Below are 18546 nucleotides of genomic sequence, written 5' to 3'. Positions count from 1 at the left end.
CCCCCCATCTTCAGATTCCTGTCCTCAGCCCTCTCCCCCCCCATCTTTAAATTCCTGTCCTCAGCTCCCCCTTCACAGCACCATCAGCTTCCTCCATGATACTCACAGAGCAGGAAGCAGCTGGACAGCTCCGCATGGACGGCCGTAAGCATGAAGCTTACATCAGAAGCAGGGCAGCTCTGGAAGGAGGGCGGGATCTGCACAACTTTTCTAGGTAACCAGCTTGTGATTGGTTGCTAGCAACCAATCACCTGCGGGTTAACTTGAAGTCCCGCCCTCCATCCGGAGCTGTACTGGCTCTGATATCAGCCTCCTGCTGCCCGCCGTTCAGGATGGCTGAGCAGATGGCTGAGCAAGCAGGCTGCTAAATGGCAGCGGCCGCCGCAGGATGCGCCCCCCCCCCCAGATATTGCGCCCGGTGCAGCTTGCCCCCCCAGCACCCCCCACGCTACGCCACTGCACCCCCTTTGCTCACATTTAACCCTTTGATTGCTCCTGGGTTAACCCCTTCCCTGCCAGTGTCATTAGTACAGTAACCAGTGTCAAAAATGTCAGTTAGGGGTCTGATCTGTCCTCCGCAATGTCGCAGTCCCGCAAAAAATCGCTGATCGCCGCCATTACTAGTAAAAAATAAATAAAAATTACAAATATGTAAAATTTAAATTTTTTTTTTTTTGGTAATGTTATGTAGCAGAAAGCGAAAAATATATATATATATATATATATATATTTTTTTCCCAGAATTGTTTTTTTTTTTTTATAGTGTTATAGTGCAAAACAAAACAAAAAAAATCGCAGAGGTGATCAAATACCACCAAAAGAAAGCTCTATTTGTGGGAAAAAAAGGACATTCATTTCATTTGTTTACAGCGTCTCACGACTGCGCAATTGTCTGTTAAAGTAACGCAGTGCCGAATCGCAAAAAATGGCCTGGTCATTAAGGGGGGAAATCTTCCGGTCCAGTTGTGGATAACCAACACTGCCCCAGACACCATTATACAAGGATACAAAATAACATATTGTTACATTTGTATTTTTCTGTTCATAGGGCTATATTAGACTGGCCATACATGGTGCAAATGTCTTTCCTGCAACCACAGGTTTCCCCATCAACGCAGAAAGTGCCGACGGGGGAATCCGCATTTGTGGGCTGGGGAAGCCATCCCTGCCGTTCATCACCAGTGGCTATAGCCTATGATCGATCAACGTGATACATTCAGCCTGCCCATTAACGGTTCAAATCCCGGCCAGTTCTTGCTGAACTGACAGTCTAGGGGCCGGCTTTAGATCTGCAAATGTCAGTTAACCATTGCGAACCACCCGCCTGCAATGTACTGCGGACAGGTATAGACAAAGCGAAGTACTGGTATGTCGCTGCCTGTTTCCAGGTTTAAGGCCCATGCATGCCCCCCCCCCCCTTTTTACCAAAGACATGTAGCAGAATACATTTTGGCCAAAATGTACGAATAAATTTGATTTTAAATTTTTTTTTTTTTTTATTGGATCTGTTTTATAGAAGAAAGTAGAAAATATTTTTTTTTTTTTTTTTTTTTTTTCAAACGTTTTGGACTTTTTTTTTTTGTTTTATAGCACAAAAAATAAAAAACCCAGTGGTCAACAAATACCACCAAAAGAAAGCTCGATTTGTGGGGAAAAAGTATGTAAATGTCATTTGTGTACAGCGCAGTGTTAATTTCGTCGACTAAAACCGACTAAAACGTTTTCGTCGACTAAATAAACACCATTTTAGTCGACTAGAATACGACTAAAACTAAAACAATTCAGATGACTAAAATACGACTAAAACTAAAATCGCATTTTAGTCTTAAGACTATAACTAAAACTAAATCGAAATTTGCTGCCAAAATTAACACTGGTGCATGCTCAAAGCTTAATACCATAAATAATAACATATTAGATTTTTCACTCCAGCAGTAGTATATAATGAGTTTGGAAATTGTAGAGAAATGCTTAAATAATGCATTACAAATTACAATTGAACTACACCCATTCGATTATAGATGACTAAAATGAGTTTTAGTCGACTAAAATGTAGAACGTTTTAGTCGACTAAAATGTACTGGAGTTTTAGTCGACTAAAATGTACTGGAGTTTTAGTCGACTAAAATGTACTGGAGTTTTAGTCGACTAAAATGTACTGGAGTTTTAGTCGACTAAAATGTACTGGAGTTTTAGTCGACTAAAATGTACTGGAGTTTTAGTCGACTAAAATGTACTGGAGTTTTAGTCGACTAAAATGTGCTGGAGTTTTAGTCGACTAAAATGTACTGGAGTTTTAGTCGACTAAAATGTACTGGAGTTTTAGTCGACTAAAATGTACTGGAGTTTTAGTCGACTAAAATGTACTGGAGTTTTAGTCGACTAAAATGTACTGGAGTTTTAGTCGACTAAAATGTACTGGAGTTTTAGTCGACTAAAATGTACTGGAGTTTTAGTCGACTAAAATGTACTGGAGTTTTAGTCGACTAAAATGTACTGGAGTTTTAGTCGACTAAAATGTACTGGAGTTTTAGTCGACTAAAATGTACTGGAGTTTTAGTCGACTAAAATGTACTGGAGTTTTAGTCGACTAAAATGTACTGGAGTTTTAGTCGACTAAATACGACTAAAACTAAAACACTTGCAGAAGCCTAAAATGGGACTAAAACTAAAATGCCATTTTAGTCCTAAAGGCCTGTACACACGTACCGATCGTCGGCATACAAACGTCGGCGGACGAAAGATCTGCCAATTGTACGCGTGTTAGTATGGTGCCTCCGACAGATGTCTGCGCACAATCCGCGGACAAAAGTCTTTCTTGCAAACATGAAAATTTTTGTCTGCGGACACCAGAACGGACGATTGTTCGCCTGTCAGTACAGAATTCGGCCGACAGACCGCAGATTTGCAAGACTGGGCATGCTCAGAAAATTAAAAACACAGGGAAAGTTAACCATTACATGACATCACTTCTGCAGTCAGCTGAAGTCTGCAGACAAAATTCTTGTGCTGTCCTTGTGCTGTCTTTGCACTTTTCAACAGACACCGACATCCTGGGGAGAAAAGACGAACATTTGTATGCCGACGATCGGTACGTGTGTACGGGGCTTTAGACTAAGACTAAAACTAAATTGAAATTTTCTGCCAAAATTAACACTGGTATAGCGATGCATGACTGCGCAATTACCAGCTAAAGTTACTCTGTGCTGCATTGCAAAAAATGGCCTGGTCATGAAGGGAGGTAAATCTTCTGGAGGTCAGGTGGTTATACAAAGATACAGTGTAGCATATTGTTACATTTGTGTCCTTCTGTTCATCTGCAGATCAAAGGGATGACCATACATCTGCAGATGATGTCAGTTAAAACAACCTGACAAGTAAAAAAAACATTTTTTTTTTTTTGTAAATAAAATATTGCTCTGTTTAACCCTTTATTAACCCTTAGGCTGGTTGTAGACTGTTCAAATCTCTGTTGAACCAGCCGAGATTTGAACCCTGTGTGGGCAGGCTAAATGTACCAAAGTGAACAGCTAGCTCTAATAAATTCCTCAGTCTTCTCTCTTCAAATATCATTTTCCTGCTTATTTTTGTTGTTTGTTTCTAATTTATTAACTATTAAAGAGGTTGTAAACCCCAAAAAAACACCAAAAAATGAAAAAAAAAAAAAAAAAACCTATAAGACAAACGCATAGTGAGCTAGTGTGCGTCGCATACTAGCTCATTATGAAATACTTACCTTAGAACGAAGCCTCCTCAGTGCCGCCCACCCACCGGTGACACGGCCAACATGTTCGGCCATCCTGGTTCGCATCCTCCGGCCATCTGATTGGCTGGAGGCGCGATGACATCACTCCTGCACATGTGCGTGGGAGCAGCCGTTCACGGCACAGGGCTCTGAAGCAATGGCATGGGTGGGCCGTTCCTTCAGAGCGCATGCGCCGATGACGTCATCCGCAGCATTAAAAGTAAATATCACCTAAACGGTGCAAGTTTATTAGATATTTACAGTACCTATAGGTAAGCCTTATTATAGGCTTACCTATAGGTACAAGTTATAAGAGTGGGTTTACAACCTCCTGAATATTTAAACTTGTTTTTGTTTGTGAATATTTTAACATATTTAACGTATATTTACACATTTCCCATTTAAAAATGAAAAATAAAAAAAACACTATTTTTATATCGATTTGCAATGCTTTTGTACCAGAATCATAATTTTAGTGTAATTTTAAATAGGACGAATTACAGAGTAAGAGCCGGTTCACACTGGGGCGACTTGTCAGGCGACTTGGTCGCCTGACAAGTCGCTGTGGGTCGCCTGCCATAGATTAGCACAGGACCCATTCTAATAGGAGCGACACAAGTCACTCCGACTTAGAAAAAGGGTCCTGTACTACTTTGGGGCGACCTGGAGCGACCTGCATTGACTTCAATGATATGAAGTTCGAGCATGTCGCTCCGAGGTCGCGGTGCGCGCTGTGCACCGCGACTTCACAGGTCGCCCCCGGCAAGTCGGGTCGCCTGTATGTGAACCGGCTCTAAACTGTGCACATTTCATGTGCAGTAACACTATTTTTAAACTAAAGCCCCGTACACACGTACCGATTGTCGGCCGAACGATCGGCCGTCTTTTGTCCAGGGCTGTCCTGTCGGCTGAAAACTGCAAAAGACTGCACACAAATTTTGTCGGCCAACAACAGCCGATGCAGAAGTGATGTCATGTGATGGTTAACTTTCCTTGTGTTTTTTCTTTTCTGAGCATGCCCAGTCGTGCTAATCGGCTGTTTGTCGGCCGAATTCTGTACTGACTGGCGAACAATCGGCCGTTCTGTTGTCGGCGTACAAATATTTTAATGCCTGCAGGACAGATTCTGTTCGGCCGAAAATGCGCTGTCGGCTGTCGCAAGCATCATACTAACAAGCCGACAATCGGCCGATTGTTCGGCGGTCGAATATTTACGGCCGACAATCGCTACATGTGTACGGGGCTTAACACTGCAATTGTTGCAAGATCAATTAATGAAAAGAGAGCCTGCTTTGTCCCCATCTACTTCATTACCGGCCACTTTCACCCACTTCCGGCCCAGGCCAATTTTCAGCTTTTAGCGCTGTTACACTTTGAATGACAATTGCACGGTCATGCAACACATGACATTTTATCATTTTTTTTTCACACAAATAAAGCTTTCTTTTGGTGGTATTTAGTCACTGCTGGTTTTTTTTTTTTTTTGAAACAAACACAAAAAAGACCGAAAATTAAAAAAAAAAAAGTTTTTCTTTGTTTCTGTCAGTTAAATTTGTAAATAAATAACTTATCTCCTTCACCGATGTGCGCCGATGGGCTATGCTGATGAGGCGGCACTGAAGGGCACAAAGTAGGTGGCACTGATGAGGCACGAATATGCAGCACTGATGGGAGGCACTGACTGGTGTCACTGATGGGCACTAATTGGTGTCACTAATGGGCACTGCTGGCACTGCTGGTGCCCAGGTACCTGAGTACCTGTACAGGTCTTCTCTGTGAGGAGATGCCGCTGATCGGCTCTCCTCACCACACACTCGGACAGTGTGAGCCGAGGAGAGCTGATAAATGGCACTTCCGCATTTACATGTGATTGGCTGTGATTGGACACAGCCGATCACATGGGTAAAGAGCCACGTCATCGGCTCTTTACTGAAATCGGGGTCGTGCCGTGTCCCTGGAATATGGCGAGGCTGCCTAGCTCCGCGCGATTCTAGGACACAGCCGATCACATGGGTAAAGAGCCACGTCATTGGCTCTTTACTGAAATCGGGGTCGTGTCGTGTCCCTGAAATATGGCGAGGCTGCCTAGCTCCGTGCCGATTCTAGGACACAGCCAATCACATGGGTAAAGAGCCACGTCATCGGCTCTTTACTGAAATCGGGGTCGCGCTGTGTCCCTGAAATATGGCGAGGCTGCCTAGCTCCGCGCAGATTCTAGGATACAGCCGATCACATGGGTAAAGAGCCACGTCATTGGCTCTTTACTGAAATTGGGGTCGCGCCGTGTCCCTGGAATATGGCGAGGCTGCCTAGTTCCACGCTGATTCTAGGGGGGTCGTCGTATGACATCCCAAAACAAGAGTGCCACCCCGTCTCTGTCATTTTACTTTATGGCGAGCTGGAAGTGGTTAAAAAAGCAAAACAAAACAAAAAATAAACAATATGTTACTTTGTTATCTTTAGTAGTGATAAAGTTATTGCCGAATAAACAGATCCATAGGAGAAATGTGAAAATTGCTTGAATCCGAGTGGGGAGAATAGGTGTGAGAGGGGAAGGGGTTAATTTAGAAGCTTTGCTATTTTTGAAAAGCAATGAGTTGGAATTTCCCATTCTCATAAATGTCATGTTATGAAGTAAGATCAAATAATTAGAGGTGGCGGCAGAGAAGGAGGAAACCTAAAACGCGTTCTTTGTCTTTTTTGTCTGTAGATGTTTGTCAGAGGCAAGAAGCACATTCTGCCAATTCTCGGTCTACAGTTTACTAAGCTACCTATTATTATTATTAATATTATGTGTTTTATATGGGTAATAATATCATGTTATTGAATGGGATTTATTTATTTTCTTTAAACTGGTACTCCAATACTGCTTATCCTGTATGGTTCACCTTTATGGTGGGCGTACACCAAACAATCTGATTGGACGGTTCTTCACAGAATTGGACAAAATGATCGAGTCTATGAATTACGGAAAAAGACGCATAAAGTCTTGATTTCCTGACCTGAAAGTCGCTAACCTTTGCCAGGCGACTTCCTGGCAATTTGATGTGACTTGAGTACTACTTTGAAGTTAGGAAGGGGCTACACCAAATCACATCAATATATACTACAGGGCTTGACAATTTTTCCTGAAATCTAGATCTAGGAGCCAGCTAAAAAAGTTTTACAAAAATTTACACATAAAGACGACTAGAACGCCACTCTCCTCTATAGAGCAATCGGATGGAAACAGACTGTCTGTCTGTTTCCGTCCGATGCCATCTGATCCGATCCACGGGATGCATAGAAAATAGAACCGCCATCCATCTGTTTTTGGCAGACAGGATCTGATGGCGGCAGATTACCGCACCATAGAGGAGACTGAAGGGTCTGATCAGGTCTGCCTGAAAAACTGACAGGCGGACCTGATCAGGCAGCCCATGTGAAAGGGGCCTTTGGCTGCGGGCATGGCGATGAGGGAAAAAAAAAAATTATATTATTATATAATATATAATTTTTTTATAATTGAAAAAAAAATAGAAAAATATTTTTTTTTTATAATTTAAAAAAGAAAAATAAATGTTTTTAATAATAATTAAAAAGAAAATTTTTTTTTTTTAATAATTAAAAAAAATATATTGATAATAATTGATAATAATAATAGTAACCACACTCCCGTTCCACTTACCTTTTAAGCAAAGGTAAGTGGACAGGGAGATGAAGCCTGCAAAAACTTCCCTCATCTCCTCTTGGGGAAGGAGATGAACCGTCATTGAGGACAGGCAGGGTTTGAAACAGCCATTAGTTAGTTACTGCTTGTCAAACTCCCGGCCACCACAAGAGGGTGCCAGTTCCCCGTTCTCTCACAGAAGAAGGCCGAAAAGCTGCGGCCTCAATTTTTGGACGGCGCGGAAGTCCGTGCATTCGGTGAGTGGTTGGGGGGGCGCAAAAGGGACAGGACACCTCTTGCAGGGCACCCCAGGCGCCAGGTCGCTAATTCTAGTCGCCAATGCGACCTGGCGCCCGGGGTTTGTCGAGCCCTGATATACTATATTACTAAAACTATAGGGGCGCCTGCCTTTACACACACATGAACTTCAATGACATCCCAGGCTTAGTATGTAGGGTTCAATATTGAGTTGGCCCACTCTTCGCAGCTATAACAGATTCAACTCTTCTGCAGTCTCTGCTCTAATTCATCCCAAAGATGTTCTATTGGGTTGAGGTCAGGACTCTGTGCAGGCCAGTCAAGTTCCTTCACCCTAAACTCTCTCATCCATGTCTTTTTTGGTCCTTGCTTTGTGCACTGGTGCGCAGTCATGTTGGAACAGGAAGGGGCCATCCCCAAACTGTTCCCACAAAGTTGGGAGCATGACATTTTCCAAACTGTCTTGGTATTCTGACGCCTTAAGAGTTCCCTTCACTGGAACTAAGGGGCCAATCCCAACCCCTGAAGAACAACCCCCACATCATAATCCCCCAAATGATTTGGACCAGTGCACAAAGCCAGGTCTGCAAAGACATGGATTAGAGAGTTTGGGGTGGAGGAACAAGACTGGCCTGACCTCAACCTGATGGAACACCTTTGGGATGATTTAGAGCGGAAACTGCGAGCCAAGCCTTCTCATCCAACACCATTGCCTGACCTCACAAGTGCGCTTCTGGAAGAATGGCCAAACATTCCCATACACACTCCTAAACCTTGTGGACAGACTTCCCAGAAGAGTTTCAGCTGTTATAGCTGCAAAGGGTGGGCCAACTCAATATTAAACCCTATGGACTAAGACTGGGATGCCATTAAAGTTCTTGTGCGTGTAAAGGCAGGTGTCCCAATACTTTTGGTAATATCGTAGATGAGGATCCAACTTGACGGCGACTGCCATTAAAGTCTATGGGCACAAGTCGGATAGAAGTCCTCTTGAAGAAGTAAAGAAACCTTTTCTAAAGTCGGAGCGACTTCAATAGTGCTAATGAAGACTCTCATTGACTAACATGGAATTTCACGCCATGCGACTTGGGGTCTCACAAGTCGCACCTGAAGTCTCAGCAGTGTGACCTGAGCTTAAGGATCTATTTATAAAACATTTCTTGCAGAAATGTCAGAAGCATTTGTGCACAGCACTGAATGAAATGTGACTGTATTTTCTGTAAGTTCTTAATGCTTGTATTTTCAGCTCCCTCTAGAGGCCAAAATGCAGTATAGTTTTCTGACACACCTCCGTGAGAAAACAGCATTTTGGACACTGGATGGAGCTGAAAATACAGCCATTAATCATAAATTACAGTCACAATTCGTTCAGTGTGCACAAATGCTTCTGGTATTCTTGCAATGAATGTTTTACAAATAGACCCCTTACAGTTTCATTAATTGATTTTTGAGCAGAAGATGATCCATTTAATTTACATTTTTTGATTAGTCTAGACCAGGGGTGTCCAAACTTTCTAAACAAAGGCCCAGTTTACTGTTGTTCAGACTTAGAGGGACTGAGTTGAGGCCATTGGGGGAAGAAAAGGTCCTGGCATCAGTGGGAATAAACTAATCCCCATCTTTGCTGTCATTTGGAGAAATAGCTCCCCATTGATGTTGTCATTGGGAGAAATTGTGCCCCATCGTTGGTCTCATTGGGAGGAATTGTGCCCCATCGTTGGTCTCATTGGGAGAAATTGTGCCCCATCGTTGGTCTCATTGGGAGGAATTGTGCCCCATCGTTGGTCTCATTGGGAGGAATTGGCCCCATCGTTGATGTCTTTGGGAGGAATAGTGCCCCGTCGTTGATGTCATTGGGAGGTATAGTGCCCCTTCGTTGATGTCATTGGGAGGAATAGTGCCCCATCGTTGATGTCATTGGGAGGAATAGTGCCCCATCGTTGATGTCATTGGGAGGAATAGTGCCCCATCGTTGATGTCATTGGGAGGAATAGTGCCCCATCGTTGATGTCATTGGGAGGAATAGTGCCCTGTCGTTGATTTCATTGGGAGGAATAGTGCCCCATCGTTTATGTCATTGGGATGAATAGTGCCCCATCATTGATGTCATTGGGAGGAATTGTGCTCCATCGTTGGTGTCAGTGTGAGGAATTGTGCCCCATCATTGTGGTCATTGTTGTATTCTGCACTGCACAAGTTTTAACCCACAATTAAAAATGTTAGTGGACCTGAAAAGCAGGATAGGAGTTCCGTGTCCATTTACGCTTGTAGGATGTTGAAAAACTAAAGTTGCATGACAGTCACACCCCGTGTTTTTCAGTGACAACCATTCAAATATATGCGACTTAAAGTTACAGCAACTTTAAAAAGATTTCTGCACTACTTTGGTCTTTCATGTGGCCTGAGTGCCATAGACTGCAATGTAAACCCTTGAGTCGCATAAAAGTCGCACTTGAATGTTATATATGCGACAGTTGTACAGCAGTTGTCCATTATCATTTGTCAAATCCAAAGTCGCACCCATCCAGAGTTGCGTCAACTTTGCACGACTTTGGAGTTGTACAAGTGTAAATGGACAGAATGTTATGTGCAGCCACAATGCTGAATTTTTTTGCTAGCTGTAACAGTTTTGCATTTGGCAATTTTGCAACGTGGATGCCCCTGTAAGTTTTTTTTTTATGGTGGTTTTGTAATGTACACACATCATGTGCGTTAATACTCACTAGGGATGATCTATCCAGGCTGCAAAAGCAAGCAGCTACAAGGGAGGAATCTGGCTGCTGGCTCAGTTCTTCTGATTTTTTTTTTCTGTCCACCATTATTTGTACAGTATATTAGCCCCACCTTGTGGTTACAAGTGGCAAATGCAAGCTTTCTGCCCAGAAAATAACAGTGGTCTATACTACTTTATTACATAAAGATATAAAGAATGGCGCCTCCCAGTGGAGTGATATTAAAAATTAAGTTCTAATGTAATAGATACGGCTGCCATCAACTTTTTTGGAATACTCCAAAAAAGCATGTAGAAAAAAAGAGAACATTTTGAGGCACCATAACTAATAGTACTAAGTGCTAAATGAATAAATAAATACATATAATAGGGTTAAATAAAAATATTGAATAAAGTCTAATAAATCATCCAGTGCAAGAATTCATTCAGTGCATATATAGAGTAAAATAAAAATATTGAATAAAGCCTATTAAATCATCCAGTGCCAGAATTCATTCAGTGCTTATACAGAGTTAAATAAAAATATTGAAAGTCTAACTCTATATAAGCACTGAATGAATTCTTGCACTGGATAATTTAATAGGCTTTAGTCAATATTTTTATTTTTATTTAACTATTTAACTCTATATATGTACTAAATAATTTTTGCACTGGATGATTTAATAAATAAAATAAAAATATTGAATAAAGCCTATTAAATCATCCAGTGCCAGAATTCATTCAGTGCTTATATAGAGTTAGACTTTATTCAATATTTTTATTTAACTCTGTATATGCACTGAATGAATTCTGGCACTGGATGATTTAATAGGCTTTATTCAATATGTTTATTTTATTTATTAAATCATCCAGTGCAAAAATTATTTAGTACATATATAGAGTTAAATAGTTAAATAAAAATATTGAATAAAGCCTATTAAATCATCCAGTGCCAGAATTCATTCAGTGCTTATATAGAGTTAGACTTTATTCAATATTTTTATGTAACTCTGTATATGCACTGAATGAATTCCTGCACTGGATGATTTAATAGACTTTATTCAATATTTGTATTTTATTTATTAAATCATCCAGTGCAAAAATTATTTAGTACATTAATATAGTTAAATAGTAAAATAAAAATATTGAATAGTCTATTAAATCATCCAGTGCATATATAGAGTTAAATAAAAATAAAAATATTGAATAAAGCCTATTAAATCATCCAGTGCAAGAATTCATTCAGTGCATATATAGAGTTAAATAAAAATAAAAATATTGAATAAAGCCTATTAAATCATCCAGTGCAATAATTCATTCAGTGCTTATATGGAGTTAGACTTTATTCAATATTTTTATTTAACTCTGTATATGCACTGAATGAATTCTTGCACTGCATGATTTAATAGACTTTATTCAATATTTTTATTTATTAAATCATCCAGTGCAAAAATTATTTAGTACATATATAGAGTTAAATAGTTAAATAAAAATATTGAATAAAGTCTATTAAATCATCCAGTGCAAGAATTCATTCAGTGCATATATAGAGTTAAATAAAAATAAAAATATTGAATAAAGTCCATTAAATCATCCAGTGCAAGAATTCATTCAGTGCATATATAGAGTTAAATAAAAATAAAGTCCATTAAATCATCCGGTGCAAAAATGCATTCCGTGCATATATATGGTTAAATAAAATAAAAATATTGAATAAAGTCCATTAAATTATCCAGTGCAAAAAAATCATTCAGTGCATATATAGAGATAATAGGAAATAAAATAAAGATCTTGACTAAAGTACATTAAATCATACAGTGCAAAAATTCAGTGCAAAAAAAAAAAAAAAATTCTACCACAATAGGGACAAAAGTGCTTTGACAAGTCCTCTTGCTTATAAAGTGCTTGTGTTATCCTTTACCCAATTTTTTTTTTTTGCACTGGATGGTTTAATGGACTTTATTCAATATTTTTATTTTATTTAACACTATTATATGTATTTATTTATTTAGCACCATCAGTTAAAGTGCCTCAAATTGTTCTGCTTTTTCTATACTACTTTATTGTCGGAGCTAATCAGAGCACAAAATATGATTTTTTTTTTTTTTCCCTGCAATTAATGGAGGAACAGGTGCTGTGTAGTTCTGTGCCATACTTGGATCTGATTTTAGAAACAAAAGCTTAACGTCAACAAATTCTCTAAAAATAATTCCTACACATTCACTACTTAATAATCCTTCAATCTGTTATTCATTAAATTGCGGCTGGTTCACTCCAGAACATGGTGCAGGAGGTTCCACGCATTGTGTTTAAAATGCACTGCACTTGCAATCTCTGTGCAATGCTAAAGTTACTGCAAACTTAGGTTGCAAACGAAGTGCTTTTACCTGTCCTGGATTGCGTGGTACAGAAGAACCATGCGATTCAGTTGCTCTGTTTTTAAAAGTAGTGCATGAGCTATTTTTTAGGGTTTCCCTAATACTGTTTTTTTTATCGGCCAGTATGAGTTCTGATACTTGTGCTCAGGTACTCGCCAATACCGAGTACTGATACCTTTGCAGTACGCTACGATTTGAGCCCATGCAAAATTAATATGCTCAAATCTCACTGCAACAAATTGCATGTAATTTGAACAGGATTGCATTGCGATTCCTGTCCAAATAGCATGCAGTTTCTTGCATCGCTCCTGTGTGGACCCATGCTGAAGTCACTATGACAAGCCTGAGTTCACACAGGAGAGGTGGGGGAAATTGCATGCGATTCAGACAGGAATCACTCCACGTTCCTGTTCAATTCACATGTGATTCTTTGCAGTGCTCTGGCTAAAATATAATCCTTATTGTGTGCCTGTTTGTTTACTTTGCTAGCTACAGGGATCTATGATCAGGATGTACATATGTATATGGTATTATTTTTTAAAGGGAAATATATATTTTTCATAACTGCTAATTTTTTTTGTAAAACGCCCCTTTCTCCTTTATTGCTTATGGGATGCCCTTTCATTTTTTTCTTCTGGTAGCAGAAGCCATTGTTTTTTTTTTTTTTGTTTTTTTTGTTTTTTTTTTTCAGCCAATGAGGACATGACTGATTTTTAGCAGGGGGCTGAGTGTGGCACCCTCTAGTGTGTACTAGGAGTAGGCAAATCAAATCCTGACTTATGCTGTAAATTTCTGAGTCTATAATTGGGTCAGGGTTATTGAAGTTCATGCTGTATGGGCTTAAATCACACCGCAAAGGTATCAGTACTTGGTGTATCGGAGCATTTGCATGAGCACAAGTACTCAAGTAAATGCTCAGTATTGGTATCGGAGCAACCCTACTACTTTTGCTGCTGTCCGGTGCAATGTCCGCCTATTCAAATGAATGGGCTGAAATCGCACTGCACCTAAATCCCATGTAAACTGCAAAGGAATGCAAAATGTGCTCCTGTGCGATACATGGTGTGAACTGGCCCCTACTGTGTTTTTTTCTGCCTCATTGTAAGGTCCTCCGTAAACACTTGAAACTCTCCTATTCCCCTTTCCTATTACTTCTGTTTGTTTGCAGTGCATGTTAGTCACAGCCATGTGCACTGCTCTGTCCCAAAAGGAAAAAACAGCTTATAAAGTTTTAGCTATACAGTGGGGATCGAAAGTTTTGGGAACCCCAGGTAAAGATTTGTATTAATGTGCATAAAGAAGCCAAGGAAAGATGGAAAAATCTCCAAAAGGCATCAAATTACAGATTAGACATTCTTATAATATGTCAACAAAAGTTAGATTTTATTTCCATCATTTACACTTTCAAAATAACAGAAAATAAAAAAATGGTGTCTGCAAAAGTTTGGGCACCCTGCAGAGTTCATATCTTCTACTGCCCCCTTTGGCAAGTATCACAGCTTGTAAATGCTTTTTGTAGCCAGCCAAGAGCGTTTAATTCTTGTATGAGGTATCGTTGCCCATTCTTCTTTACTAAATTCTTCCAGTTCTTTGAGATTTCTGGGCTGTCTGTCACGCACTGCTCTTTTAAGGTCTATCCATAGATTTTCAATTATGTTGAGGTCAGGAGATTGTGAAGGCCATGGCAAAACCTTCAGTTTACGCCTCTTGATGTAATCCCCCATGGATTTCGAGGTGTGTTTAGGATCATTATCCATTTGTAGAAGCCATCCTCTCTTTAACTTCAGCTTTTTCACAGATGGCATCAAGTTACCATCCAAAATTTGCTGAAATTTTATTGAATCCATTTTTCCTTCTACTCGTGAGATGTTCCCTGTGCCACTGGCTGCAATACAACCCCAAAGCATGATTAATTCACCCCCATGCTTAACAGTTAGACAGAGGTTCTTTTCATTAAATTCTGTGCCCCTTCTTCTCCAAACGTTCCTTTCCTCATTCCAGCCAAAAAGTTCAATTTTAACCTCATCGGTCCACAGAACTTGTTTCCAAAATGCATCAGGCTTGTCTATATGTTCATTTGCAAAGTTCAAACGCTGATTTTTGTGGTGGGGACGTAGAAGAGGTTTTCTTCTGATGACTCTTCCATGAAGACCATATTTGTACAAGTATCTCTTTATAGTGGAATAGTGTACCACAACTCCAGTGTCTGCCAGATCTTTCTGGAGGGATTGTGCAGTCAAACGTGGGTTTTGAATTGTTTTTCTCACAATCCTGCGAGCTGTTCTGTCTATATTTTTTTTGGTCTTCCAGATCTTGCTTTAACTTCCACTGTTCCTGATGACTGCCATTTCTTAATTACATTCCGAACAGAGAATATTGACATCTGAAAACGCTTTGCTATCTTCTTATAGCCTTCTCCAGCTTTGTGAGCGTCAACTATTTTCAGTTTCTGTTTTCTAGGCAACTGCTTACAAGATCCCATGGTGCTGATTGTTGGGGCAAGGTCAGATGAGTCTGGGCATTTAAAACCTTTGAGATTGACATCACCTGGTCTTCCCAGACAATGATTGAGAACAATCCATGACACTGGCAGGTCTCAGCCTTGCAAAGGGGGCAGTGCATGCTATAAATTCTGCAGGGTGCCCAAACTTTTGCAGATGCTATTTTTTTGTTTTCTGTAATTTTGAAAGTGTCAATGATGGAAATAAAATCTAACTTTTGTTGACATATTATAAGAATGTCTAATCTGTAATTTGATGCCTTTTGGAGATTTTTCCATCTTTCCTTGGCTTCTTTATGCACATTAATACAAATTTTTACCTGGGGTGCCCAAACTTTCGATCCCCACTATAGTTCAACTTCAATTTGTTAGTGTATCTAAATCTGCTAGTCCGTCTAACATTCCCCTCCCTCCCAGACTGACAGTGCTGCTGTCCTGTGCTCCTTCATGAGTGGGGGCACCCTAATACAGGAGGTGTGTTACTGGGCAGATCACCGGGGGGAAAAAAAGCCTAAAAAAAGAGAACAAATGCAGCCACCACAACTAATGATCGATAAGCTGCAATAAACTATATTTTTTGGTTGCTACTTTAACAACACAAGTCTTCTGATTGGCGTTGGCAAACAATTGTAGTAAAGAGTATGACTGATAGCGTTAGCAGTTTCCTCTATTTCAGGAGTTATTTCAGAGATGATAAAAAAATGAAAAAAAAAAATTGGCGCCGGCCTCCTATGTGAAGGTTGTATTGCTCAGAATGATTTATGTTCCATTTTTTTTGTTTTCCAGGGCCTAGAAAGTTTTGACAGCCTGAGTATTCAAAGCCTAATGTCCTATCTGCTGACCATCCATCTGAGAGAGGGCCGCAATCTGGTCATCAGGGATCGCTCCGGTAATAATCACTCTATAATATTATCCTTCTATGGTCCATATGGCCGGCTTTCTATATGGTATTAAAGGGTTAAACCTCTGAGGAGGACTTTTCTTTCTTCTGTCTCAGCGGCATTAGGAATTCAGAAAGCAAGAAATACACAAGAAGTACTACCAGCATGGAGTTGGCCATCATAGAAAATGTGTACTTAAATATTTAAATAACCCCTCCCCTTCTAAGGGTAAATGAAATGTTAATGCCTGAGCACAATTTTGCAACTTTGACATGTGACACTTTGACAATAAAACCGTATATATCATCACAACCAGTGGTGGCCTGTCCATAAGAAGCGCAGGGGTGTGCCCCGCCCCCCCTAGTTTTCATGCGGGGCGCTGGACTAATAGTTTTCTATGAGGTCTGTCATTTTTTTATGAGCATGTTGATTAGAGTAGTAATGGGCGAATGGTTCGGGCTGAACATTGGCTATTGGCTCTTTCAATGAACACCCAAATTATTGAAGTGCACGACTGTTTGTTTGGCCCGCTGAATGACCACAATGCACTGCGCCGCCGCACAGTGCATTGGAAGCCCTGATTGGCTGAAGCAATGAAAGCTTTGCCCTATTAGGCCGCAGAGCACCGTCCGAGCCGTGTCTGGAGAAAGTAATGATGCCTCTGTTCAATCATGACTCATTGCTCTTAGTCCCGCCCCACACTAAAAAAAAAAAAATAATTCTTTCAATAGCATTAATTTGTAGTGTGATATTGGCGTGGAGATAGATAGAACAGGGTTCTGTTCTGTGCTACTAGAGTTAGAGTGCTATAGTGTGCTATTCTGATTCTATTGTCAGTGTAGAACATCAGTTTAATGTGAATCTCGTGATAGTTCAGTCAGTGTGAGTGTAGTGACCATTCATTTTTACTTTGTCAGTTTGTTTTGTTAGGGCAGGTTTACTGCATTCTAGTTAAGTGCATTAGTGCACATTTAACAACGTGTATTTCTGTGCGTTACTGCACGTTTAACACAGTATATTTCTGTGCATTACTGCTGTTTAATGCAGTATATTTCTGTGCGTTATGTGCCGTTTAGCGCAGTATATTTCTGTGCATTACTGCACATTTAACGCAGTAAATTTCTGTGCATTACTGCTGTTTAACGCAGTATATTTCTGTGCTTCCGTGCAGTTTTACTGCAGTATATTGTAGTGTGTTAAGGGAGTCTGTGTGTGTAGTGAGTACTCAGGTTAAAGTGCACCAAACACCACTTTCCATTGATTAAAGTGCATCCACGTACACCTTTCCACATCTTTATTACATTTTGGTAATAAGCACCTACCCATTCTGTCTGGGAGGCCAATAAGGAGAGGCAGACGTTCCCATGACACTGTGAGGGGGCCAGCAGTGTATGTGTCCACAGGCAAGGGTGGACATGGTCAGTCCTCAGGCAGGGCATTTTTCCCCTCTGTTTAGTGATGTTGCTCGTATTATACAGCCACAGCATGCAGAGGAGGTGGTGGACTGGCTTTCTAAACCATCCTCATCCTCTGTTACCCAAAATAGAGACTAGTGCACAGTTCACTGCAGCTGCCAGAGTGGCTAAATCTGCCTTTGTGCCCACAGCTTTTCCTGCCATAGCCCCAGCATCAGGCATGGAGGAGTCAGCTGAGTTATTTGAACACAGCATCAGCCACTTGCTCCTTGACAATACAGCCATTACTTGATTCAGATGTTGGCTCTGAGGTTGAGGAAGGTAGGAACATGAGCCTACAGGGAGGGGAGAACACTGGCACACAAATTGGCAGTCATGTTCCCCCAGCCGCAGCATATTGCCAAGTTGTCTTCAGTGACCAATTTTACAACTGTTACTTCTATCTGCGGAAGAGACACCAGAATTTATCCAAAAAATCTCTAATCTTGTTCCCAGTCCACTACTGTACATTGTGGCCTCATCATACAGACTGGCTCCCCAAGCCATTGTTTACAACATAAAGAAAGCTTGCAGGGAAAATGTTACATTTTTTTTTTTTTTAGCTTATTAAATGCAATGATTTCTGTAGCAGCTTCTATACACCGTAGAGATGTGCCATTTTACAGGTAGACTAAAGGGACCCACCCAGACACTATATTTAAAGGAATTTTTCATTTTTATTATTTCTCATTTTGATGCTTTCACTTTAAACATCAGTAAATCACTGCTCATTTAAATGACGTTTTTACCAAACTTTTTTTCATTGATACATGTCCCCCAGGGCAGTACCTGGACTCCCATATCCATTGAATGTCCAATTACTTGTATATAAGCCTTCAAAACGGGCACTTTTTGATTTTCCAGTTCGGGTCCCATGGGGTTCATTATTCGGTTCCGAATTTTTGCGATTTTAGAAAGTTTTGGTGCAAACCGAACAGGAGTCGTTTGGCCCAACCCTAGACTAGAGCCTG

General features: G+C 40.5%; 1 protein-coding gene across 1 annotated transcript in view; it reads left to right on the top strand.

Annotated features, from left to right (window-relative positions):
* The window catches only part of MCTP2 (multiple C2 and transmembrane domain containing 2), a 387219-nt gene that overhangs the window by 154551 nt on the left and 214122 nt on the right, over positions 1-18546 (top strand). Inside the window, exon 4 of the mRNA XM_082254686.1 lies at positions 16027-16129. Within this exon, the coding sequence (XP_082110812.1) occupies positions 16027-16129 (103 nt within the window). The remainder of the gene's footprint in view (positions 1-16026; positions 16130-18546) is intronic.

The sequence above is a fragment of the Pelophylax lessonae genome, assembly GCF_965119305.1.
Source record: "Pelophylax lessonae genome assembly, chromosome: 4".
NCBI lineage: Eukaryota > Metazoa > Chordata > Amphibia > Anura > Ranidae > Pelophylax > Pelophylax lessonae.
Note: the sequence above shows the minus strand (reverse complement) of the source record. Positions and strands in the feature narration are given on the sequence as shown.